Genomic DNA, 11,410 nt, shown 5'->3' with positions numbered 1-11,410 from the left:
AGATGCTACCAAATGGGGTTGTTTTGTGTAGAGTTCCTGTGTGGTTATACCTGCATTAGGATTGCTTTGTATGTACCTGTTTTTATGCCTTGGTGACTGGTGCGGTAGGTTGTGGCAGGTTGAAGTCAGTGATCTTCGCCTTTTTGCTTTTGGTGTGCTCTTGTTGACCTTGCGCGTTTATTTTTGTGTGTTCTATGGTTACGTGTTTGTTCCCTGTACCTGGGAATTGGTTCTGCCGTTTGTAGATCAGCTTTAAAGGTTCAAATATCTCGTCGGAGCTGGTACGTACATACATCCTATTTTATATGTAGGGATAACTAAATCTACAAACAAAAAATTAAAAATCGATGTGCAAAGAACTCGCAATGGTTTTTTCTTTCGACTATTAGAGAATACTTGCGACTATAACATATGTAAAATTTAGCCCGGATGTCCGCGGATGTATGTAACTCTTTTGTCCCTAAAGTTAAAAATATAGAGAAAAAATACCTTTTCTTCTTAATAACGGAATGTTAAATATATTTAAAATACTCTAAGTGCGAAAGAATTACTATTAAAAAATTTTACTTACCTTCGAGCTTACAATCCATCAAAAAAATTATATAAATGTGTTCACTTAAAAGAAATATGAAGCTTAATATTCAACAAGAATTTTGCAAATTAATCAATGCATTTTACGGGCACTCCTGCCTTCTTACTTCAATTACTCAATATATATGAGCAAAAATATCAAAAAAAAGCAAAAATCCCGTTATTTTGTTTGTTTTCTTTCATATCTCATTACACTTTTCTTGGGATAAGAACTTTGTTTTTGTCCAGCTAGCTTGTTCTACACGAAACACTGTGCGACGCGAGGGGCGCATCCGCATGACGCGCGGATTTGTTTTTGCCGAGTTGTTGATAGGCGGAGGTATGTTAAGCGTTCAGATCTAAAACTGCTCAGCTGCAGAATAAAAATCATCAACTGAGTATTATAAATAACAGTTAGAAATTATGCATATACTACATTACTAAATAAGTAAACTTTTTAGTACGTAAAATTTTTAATTTTTTTTATTTATTTTTGTTACGAGTTAAGATAGGATAGGACAGTTTTCTTTATGGTAAAAAGTGAATTCGTTATATCAAATGAACTAGAATGAGTGTTGATTGACACAAACAGCGAAAAGGTTCATTTAATTCAAAATTATTTCTACACTGGTTCAAAAGAAGAGGTTTGTAATGTCTTGATACTCGTGATGGGACGTTAAAGTTTACTTCGTTTAAGAGAATTGGGCTAGAAATCAATCCATTCAGTAGTTTAGCCATAAATATTACGCCTAACATTTCTGTACAGCTTGCAAGAGTTGGAAGATTGATAAGCTTCAACCGACTAGTATAAGGGGGAAGGTTATACGCAGAGTCCCACTGAAAATTTCTTAAAGAGGAAAGTAGAAATTGCTTTTGTACTAATTCAAGTCTATCTGCATGAACTCGATATTTAGGATTCCAGACTATTGGTCCGTATTCTAGTATCGGTCGAACTAAAGTGGTGAAAAGTGCTTTAGTTACATAAGGGTCACTAAATTCTTTGGACCACCGTTTCACGAATGAAAGAACACCTCTAGCCTTATTGACAGTACCATTAATATGAAGGTTGAAACTAAGTTTAGTATCTATCGTGACTCCCAAGTCCAGAAAATAGTTTACTGATAGAAGATAAAAATTATTAATTACATAAGAGGCTGCTGGCAAAGATCTCCGACAGAGACATGAATTTACATTTATTGATGTTAAGCGGCATTGAATGCACATTGCACCAGGTAACAAGGGAGTTTAAATCCGCTTGAAGGACGTTCTTCGATAGACGCATAAGACTTAAAAAGTTTTACATCATCGGCATACATTAAGATTTGGGAATATTTTATTATGGTACAAATATCATTAATAAATAGCAAGAACAGAATTGGACCTAGATGACTGCCCTGTGGGATGCCAGAGGGAACATCAATGACATTAGAAAGATTATTTTTAACACGCTTTTATTACCTTGGCCTGTATGTAACGGAATCTTTGAGATTAATTTTCACCGGTTTCTAGAAGTCTGATTAATTTGAAACTTTGCATACGTATCAAAGACCGATAACAATGCATTAATGTGATGGTGTGGTGACATAAGGTCAACGGCCATAAGGTCAATTGGCCTTATTACCACTTTGAATGGCCATAAGTTTGATTGAAACTTTGCACACATATCAAGGCTCGATTACAATGCATTAATGTGATGGTGTGGTGACATAAGGTCAATTGGCCTTATTACCACTTTGAATGGCCACAAGTTTGATTGAAACTTTGCACACGAATCAAGGCTCGATGACAATGCAATAATGTGATGGTGGGGTGACATAAGATTAACGGACATAAGGTCAATTGAACTTATGACCACCCCAAATGGCCATAGATTTGAAACCTTGCACATAATGCGAAAAACGCATTCCTTTATTAACACGCTTTTATTAGCTTGGCCTGTATGTAACGGAATCTTTCAGCTTAATTTTCACCGGTTTATAGAAGTCTGATTAATTTGAAACTTTGCGTACGTATCAAGGACCGATGACAATGCATTAATGGGGTGGTGTGGCGACATAAGGTCAACGGCCATAAGGTCAATTGGCCTTATTACCACTTTGAATGGCCAAAAGTTTGATTGAAACTTTGCACACGTATCAAGGCTCGATGACAATGCAATAATGTGATGGTGGGGTGACATAAGGTCAACGGCCATAAGGTCAATTGGCCTTATTACCACTTTGAATGGTCATAAGCTTGATTGAAACTTTGCACACGTATCAAGGCTCGATTACAATGCATTAATGTGATGGTGTGGTGACATAAGGTCAACGGCCATAAGGTCAATTGGCCTTTTTACCACTTTGAATGGCCACAAGTTTGATTGAAACTTTGCACACGTATCAAGGCTCGATGACAATGCAATACTGTGATGGTGGGGTGAATAAGATTAACGGACATAAGGTCAATTGAACTTATGACCACCCCAAATGGCCATAGATGTGAAACCTTGCACATAATGCGAAAAACGCATTCCTATATTAATAATAGAAGTGGATGCATGGCACATCTACGAAAGAGCATACTGGAGCCCTTTTTAACACGCTTTTATTAGCTTGGCCTGAATCTATTTATGTATCCATGTATGTATGTAACGGAATCTGGAGTGGAGCAGAGAGCCCCGGTAATGCAGAGCTCCGAACTCCGTTGCACCTTTTGAAACATTTTAAGACAGGTACCTTTAGCTAGTGCAGGCCACCAGACCAAGGCACCATAAAGAAGAATCGGGCGCACAATGGCTGTGTAAATCCAGTAGGTCACCTTAGGGGAGAATCCGCAGGAGGTGCCAATTGCCCTCTTGCAGGTGAACAGCTCTGCTGCTGCCTTCTTGGATCGCTTCATTATATGGTCACTCCATAATGGCTTCCTATCCAGAATGACTCCCAAATACTTGACTTGATCGCTAAATGCTAAGAACGTACCCCCAATTCTTGGCGGTGTAAGATATGGTACTTTGTACCTCCTCGTGAAGAGAACAAGCTCGGTTTTATCCTGGTGGACTTCCAAACCTGTGGCGGGTTGTACTCCTGGAGCACCTCCAGTCCGTTGGCTTCACTGGAACCCAGGCTCTAGTCCTTGGTCGTGAGGGGATATCACGCGTCTCCACTACATTGAGGCGCGTGCCCGGATATACCATCCCTATCAGCGTGACGGCGGCCCTATAGAGGTTTACCGACCTGGCGTCGTCACAGGCAATTGGCTTGACATTGCCCTGGAATCAACCTGCATCGGTGTAAGATGGCGGTGGACCAGGGTTGTCTTTCTTAACCTTAACGGCCACCGTAGCGAGCGCGGCCTCGATCCACTTCCACTGTTATTTCGGGATACTGCCATCTTCGCTGCTCTCGTCTATAATGCCAATGATCTGCCGACCCTTGGCAATTTCGGCGAAAGACCGCGTCCAGCCTTCCTGCGTCTTGGTCCTTTTCGGTGCCGTGTGGTTGGAGTCATCCATGGACCGCTGGCGTTTCAAGGTTTCATCACTCTCGACTAAAACTTTTAAAATTACTTGAACTAAAAAATTTAAAATAAATACTAGTTTAAAAAAACTAAAAAAAAACACGCATTTATAGCAAACCGAACTAAAAAATAGAAAGCAATTTTCAATTAAAAAGAGTTTATATAACAGTAGTAGATGGTCAAACAATCATTTATAGTTAATGACCTCAAAATGAAATTATAATTAAATTTAAGTTATTAACAGAATAATTTAATTCAGATTAAAAAGCGTGGGGTGCATTTGACTACATTTCATATCTTTCCTCTCATATAGTTGCCAATAGGATGATTGTAACATTCAATATCAAGCACGCCACACTTTTTACTGTGATTTAAATTATTCTGTTAATAACTTAAATTTTATTATAATTTTGTTTTGAAGTGATAAACTATAAATGATTGTTTGACCTTCTACTACTGTTATATAAACTCTTTTTAATTGAAAATTATTTTCTATTTTTTAGTTCGGTTTGCTATAAAAGCGTGTTTTTTTTTAGTTTTTTTAAACTATTATTTATTTAAAATAACTTTTTCCGTTCGACCGCAGATATACGACGAGATCCACTGGGTGACACCAGTTGGAAACCAAGCCGATTAAGCTTTTAGATAAGTAAGGATTGGGATACTTCTTCAAATGCTTTACTGAAATCGGTAAATAATCTCCAAAGCCATTAGAAACGTGAGTTGTGAATTCAACTAGATTAGTAATGGTAGATTTGCCTTTACAGAATCCATGTTGCTGTTCTGCAATCAAAGTAGAAATTGAAAAAGTTAGCTGGTTGGTAACTATAGCTTCAAACAACTTTGGGATGGCCGACAACTTTGCAATTCCTCGATAGTTTTCTAAACAAGACCTACTGCCACTTTTGTGGAGGGGTATGAGAAAAGATTCCTTCCAAGCAGAAGGAAAAATTCCACGTTTTAGGGACAGATTGAATAAATCAGTTAGGGGCCGATATATGTGTTCAGCTCATTTTTTAAGAAAGCAAGTGGGAATTAAATCAGGACCGTACTTGTAAGATTCCTTCAAAGACGTTAAATATGAAAAAACTTCATGGGGAGATATTGCTGGTTTATTAACTGTGTTAAGTGAGTTAAGTTGAAATGGATATTCATTTGAAAAAGAGCTAAGTTCAGGGGAATAGTTGGACTTGAAAAATTGTGCGAAGAAATTAGCAATATCTAGGTCATCGCTAGACAAACCTTCCTGGTATTTTAAAGCAGATGGAAAACCTTTAACCCTTCGTTTAGAGTTCACGAAACCATAAAAGGCTTTCGGATTGCAAGTTATTTTCCTTTTCATCTTGCAGATGTATGTATTATAGCACTTTTTGTTTAATTCGAAATATTTATGACGCAAAATAGAGTACTGCAAGTAATCGGAGTGAGAGCCCGACCTTTTGAATAATTTGAAGAAGCGCGATTTTCTGTTTTTTAAGCACCACGGCTCTTTAGTGAACCATATTTGGACTGGTTCGGTAGACACACGTTTTCGCTTAGGTAAGTGTTTTTCCAAAATACCGTAAATGATTGTATAAAAGTCAGAAACATTTTTGTCAATATATCCACCGTATTTGGGCCAAGCCACTGTAGATAAAGTTTGATTAAGTTTGCTAAAATTAGCCTTCGCAAAGTCAAATCTGAAACTAGAGTCGTATTTAGATACAGCGCTACTCAGAGAATTTGTTTCGAATTCGTATGCTATTTCCAGGGAAGGATGGTGAGGGTCTTCAGGTACAGTTAGAGGTTGACCTCGGCTAAGAGTACATTTTGATGTATCGTCAACATACCAAATCAAGGGTCCTCCCGAGCATATTAGAATTATATTTATCTGTTTAAGGCAAAGTTCAGTCATTTCGGATACAAATTCGTTGTTGGACAGAATAATAACAATATCATCGTCAGATATGGTCCATAATATATGCGGGAGATTAAAGTCCCCCAGGACTATCATCGAATCAGATTAGAAGAAGGTGGGATATAGCAAACTGCAATATAGACACAACCCATTGCGAGCTTGATTCTAATGCATTTGAATTATGTAGCATCGCTAACGGGTAAATCAACCTCAGCTGAAGGTACAGAAGAATGTACCGCAAGCAAAACTCCACCTCCAATTCTGTTTAGGCGGTCATTTCTGTATATTTGGTAATCATGGCAAAGAATCTCTGAGTTAAATACATGAGGTTTTAGCCAAGTTTCAGTTAAAGCTATAATGTTGTAATTGCAGTTAAACGATTTCAAATACAATTCTGTTATTTTTGTTGTTATATCGGCCTACTGATATGTAAGATCGCGGGTTCGAATCGAGCTCAAGGCCTAACAATAATTTTTTTATCATTATTATTGTTATGATAAATTTTTTCTTAATTGAAAAAATTTTTAAATTAGAATAGAAGAAAGTTAGTGTATAAGCCTCTGAAAAAACCTCTTGGGGCTTCGATAGCTCAAGTGAGTTCCCAAGGGGTTTTTGCGCTCGTTGAAAAAAGATAAAAAAAGAAAAGAACACACCGCAGATTAAATTCAAGTATTTAACAATTTAATTACTTTTAGTTCAAAGCTAACTCACAATATATATATCCAAAAGCTAATTCACACTTTAATTAATTATATACAGGTTAGGTTATACAAATTAAAAAGAAAATCTTACCTATGACAGGGCTGATGGCTGCAGTTGGCACGGAGGTTTCCAAAAAAGAAGTGAAAGAGTTTCTTTCTTGTAAAACGCGTTCACCCTTCAATTCCGTCGAAAAGCGGTTTTGAGGGGTAATAGAACGAAAGTTAAATTGGAAAGTTAAATTGGAAAGTCGCGCACCAACACGTACACATACGCCTGCACGGACATATATAGGCGTTGGTGTTAGTGCGCGAAAGTAGATAGAAGCAAACACAAATAGTTTACATTAGGCTGGGTCACTATTGGCAGTGCTCATTCTTGGGTTTAGCTTGGTGGCCTAAACATGCCGGCCCACCTTGCTAGAAGCAACATCGGTAGATCCCTGCGGCCATCTCCCCTGATCAACTTAATACTAACTAATATTTAAATGCACAAAATTCATGGATGTCCCAATAAGGGCAGCGGCATGGCGACCTTTTGCTTGATACAGTAATTGGTATTTCGGTTCCATCCGTAAATCGTGGAGCTGTAGTAAAGAAAAAGTAAACGTTAGGAAATAGTACGTGGTTGAGTTCAATTTTTTGCACCTCTTTTCACGCGAATGGCACGTGAAGCTAGTTCGAGGGTTGAGGAAGATTTAGGAGCGGCATGCCCCAGACAAGAGCCAGCCAAATATACTGCTCTGCGCTAAAAAAGGGCCAAACGTAGATGGCAATGTGCCCGGCAGTATCAGCTCCGGATATATATCGGCTCCCAACACGAGTCGAACCGGACTTGATACAAAAAATGTTGGATCGGCGAGCTTCATATGGGTATACGGTGTTGCTACCGAGGGGTCGACATTCGCGCTTGGACTCACACGGACGTAGTTGGGAACGATCGTAGCGTGAATCGTGAGCCTACGGTTCTGCCCATGTTTACCCCTTATTCGCAAGAGGCACCCTCGTTGTGATCCGTAGTTTTCCTCGTCGAGGTGTAACTGTCGAGCCAGGTCGCGTGAAATTATTGAAGTTGTGGCGCACGCGTCGATGAGTGCGCGTACCAGGTGCAATCGCCCTCGCGCCTCGATTTTGATCACGGCAGTTGGCGATATCGATGTAAAGGGCCGTAGTGCTACGATCTCCCGCGTAATTTGCCCCGTTCTGAAGGCCGCTGGCAGTCGTCGAGAATGTCGTTCAAGCTGGCCCTGCGAACCTACTCTCTCTAACTCGTATCCTTGACGGGGGCGGAAAGTCCGTGATTCCGCTCCTCGTGTGCGTTGACGCCGGTTCGGGCTGCGGAAAGTCCGTGATTCCGCTATTCCCTTGTGACGATCTGAGCCCCGCTTCCTCGCTCTTTGGTGACGTTGGTGTGTAGTTGATGGGCGGAAAGTCCGTGATTCCGCTCCATCTTTGCGGCGTTCGTGTGCGAGTGGGGGCCGGAACTTCCTTGGTTCCACCTTCCTACTGGTGGCCGGGCGGAAAGACCGTGATTCCGCTCCAGCTTCGTCCAACTCTCCTTCTTCTAGCTCGCGTGGTCCGCTGTCAGTTCCTATTTCTGATGCTTGAAGAGACAGAATATGTTCGTCCTCGCTATCCATCTGAACGCTCCATGGCCTGGTATCAACTTCCTGGGGCTCCGGATTGTCGAAGCTCTGGTGCAACGTGGTGTGGTGGTCCCCTTGGCACTGGTGACAACGTCCGTTGCTCGTGCAGTCGGCGGTGCGGTGTGCTACTGACAGGCAATTGCCGCAGTACCGTCCTAATGCGGCTTCCCTTTGCCTTTCCTCGGCCGATTTGGCTCGGTAGACCGGGCATAACCGGATCGGATGTCGTTTGTCGCACAGGTGGCATGGTTTCGGGTACCGCTGGGCCATGCGTTCCGCCTTCCTGCGTAGAGTCGTGTACCGGGTCATACTGGACCTGAAAAGGGGTAATTGTCGTTGGTCAGGGTTTAGAATTTGAGGGGATTTCATCATGCGTGAGGGGAGTTGGGTGTCGAGAAGATATTCGCAAGAGGTTGGCAACAAGCTACAATTACTTAGGCAGTTAGCTGCACAAGAGCCTTGATTTTGTGTTTGTTTTTTTTTTTTTTTTGGATTCATTTTGAACACAAATTCGATATACAACGTGGTTTTTATGTAAATTATCTTTATGTCCACGCGATTTGTTTAAAATGGCAAGTACTTCTCTATGACGGTGCGCTTCGTGTGCGATCTGACAGATTTGGCTTTAAGTGTAGCCACGCGGTAAGCTTTCGGCCGGCTGTCAGTATTTTGCCGACAGATGGCGCACGGGGATGACTTTGTGGAACGTATTTGGTTGTGTGGCCACCCTACAAATTTAGGTCATAAAACTTACCCGCGCCCAAGCAAATGTGATTATGAAAATAACCTATGACTGTCAAATGACTAGTCAAATGACGTGGAATGACGAGAGCGTTTTTGCAGGGTAATTAATCATTTTAAAGCAGCATCGAGGATGCCGAACGTGCCAAAGAAGACAGAGGTAATTTTTATTTATTCCTTAATCTGAGATAAACATTGATTAAAACTCTCTTATTTTTCATTTGTTTTCTATAGATTGTGAAGCCAGTACCACGAGTTGGACGGAGGAAGGGAGCTGCGGAGCCTGCACGAGGGGCAGGGACATCTGACGGTCGGAGTCGGCACACGTGCCCAGGCAAGGTTCTGGTGCCGGCTTTCTCGGATTGGGGGATTTTTCATCGAGTACTATACTCGCCCGGAGATCCGGCACTGGTTACCTTTGGTTATAGAGCCGAGCCCTATTTGTGTAAAACGACGGTTACTTGGCCTGCCGCCGTCCTTGGGGGGGCATCGGTTGAGGCGTTCCGCCCATATACGCCCTTACAGTGTAATCTGCAAAAAAAACTATTGTAAAGTGTGATAAATACATTGTACATTAACCCACTATAAGAAATCAGGTGTATTTGATCTGGGTGGTAGTAGGATATTTTAGAGAAGATCTTTTCTTTCAGGGTATAAATTTCCCTTTTTTCGCCTTAAAAGGGGTTAAGTCATCATCCCCTCTAGTGGGAGCATTTTAATAACCTTTGTTAAAATCCGTAAAACACGGCCCAAAAAGGAAGAGGGAAAGGGGGAAAAATGTGATTGCGTTTTTCCCGATTTTGCGCCGCCTTAGCATCTGGCAACACCGTATGGATTTTGTAGTGTACATTGTGTTATTGTAAGTGGATTGTATTACCCTTCAATGAATTTCCTGTCATTGAGAAAGAAAAAACGAGGTGCGCAGCAATACAAATACTCACATACGCTTTAAATTTATAAAATGAATTTAACCTGGACAGTTTCGATGAATTTATCCAAATGTCTGTACAGCGTATTGTTGAGGATTCGCCAGCAATTGATTTACAAGCGGAAGCACAGCATACCTCTGGTGAAATTAAAACGCCTCCACGCTTCTTGCTAAAATTCGAAGAAATTTATTTATCCAAACCCACACATTGGGAAAAGGATGGCTCTCTTAGTTCTATGATGCCGAATGAAGCACGTTTGCGGAATTTAACCTATTCCGCACCACTATACGTGGATATTACAAAAACAGTCGAAGGTGTTGACCCAGTTGAAAAACAACATCAAAAAACATTTATTGGCAAAATTCCGATTATGTTACGTTCCACCTATTGTCTGCTATCGCAGCTGACCGATCGTGATTTAACTGAATTAAATGAATGTCCGCTCGACCCAGGTGGCTATTTCATAATAAACGGTTCGGAAAAAGTATTGATAGCGCGAGAGAAAGTGGCTACGAACGCAGTGTACGTGTTCAGCATGAAAGATGGAAAGTATGCATATAAATCGGAAATTCGTTCATGTCTTGAACACAGCTCTAGACCTACCTCCACTTTATGGAATTGCAATTGGAATGAAGGGTTTGTGCAATAATCTCTAAATCTGTATCAATTTTCAATAAACAATGGCATTTCTTCCTCCTGCAGAAATAGCAAACAAAAGCCCAGAAACTCCAGATAACCAACAAAAAGAGTGCCAGGATGTATTTAACAAAGTAAATTCACAACTGGCAGCCCAAAAAGAGGGACGCTTCTTCGCTGTAGTTCAGTTGTATGGAAAACAATTTAAAATTACAACTGGTGACATAATACTTGTGGAAGGCTATTTGCCACCGACAATTGGTGATAAAATACGTTTGGATAAAGTTCTGTTGGCAGGTACACAGGATTTTACTTTGATCGGTCGTCCACTGCTTCCAAATGGTTTGGTTAACGTAGAGGCTACAATTATCGAGAAAACGTTAACTCATACAAAAACACATTTCAAAAATAAACGTAGGAAACAATATATGCGTATTAACTTCCAGCGTTCTCCGAATACAATGATTCGCATAAACACAATTGAAATTGAACGAAATGTAGACGATGCGGCGCAAAGCTTTAGTGAGCCACGTATTTTTTAGTTAATCTATTTTACATGCAAGAGAAAGTCAATAAAGTGGTTAACAATAATATCAAGAAATCTGCAATTGGTCAACGTATCATAGCGATTTTGCCCCATTTCAAACAGGAGATACAATTATGATTGTATTTCGTGCCTTGGGTTTTGTCGCGGATCGTGATATTTTGGAGCATATTATATATAATTTTGACGATCCTGAACTAATGGAAATGGTAAAACCTTCACTTGACGAAGCTTTCGCAATACAAGAACAA

At 40.5% G+C, this 11,410-nt stretch overlaps 1 protein-coding gene across 1 annotated transcript; it reads left to right on the top strand.

Moving 5' to 3' along the window:
* The first annotated feature begins 9,412 nt into the window (after nt 1-9,412).
* On the top strand, nt 9,413-11,369 carry LOC137240097 (DNA-directed RNA polymerase II subunit RPB2-like). The gene is made up of 2 exons (XM_067766020.1): nt 9,413-10,615; nt 10,682-11,369. Exons 1-2 carry the CDS (start codon nt 10,050-10,052, stop codon nt 10,713-10,715), a joined length of 600 nt encoding a protein of 199 aa, XP_067622121.1. The 5' UTR covers nt 9,413-10,049; the 3' UTR covers nt 10,716-11,369.
* Nucleotides 11,370-11,410: the final 41 nt, after the last annotated feature.

The sequence above is a fragment of the Eurosta solidaginis genome, chromosome 2 (genome assembly GCF_040869045.1).
Source record: "Eurosta solidaginis isolate ZX-2024a chromosome 2, ASM4086904v1, whole genome shotgun sequence".
Taxonomy (NCBI): domain Eukaryota; kingdom Metazoa; phylum Arthropoda; class Insecta; order Diptera; family Tephritidae; genus Eurosta; species Eurosta solidaginis.
Note: the sequence above shows the minus strand (reverse complement) of the source record. Positions and strands in the feature narration are given on the sequence as shown.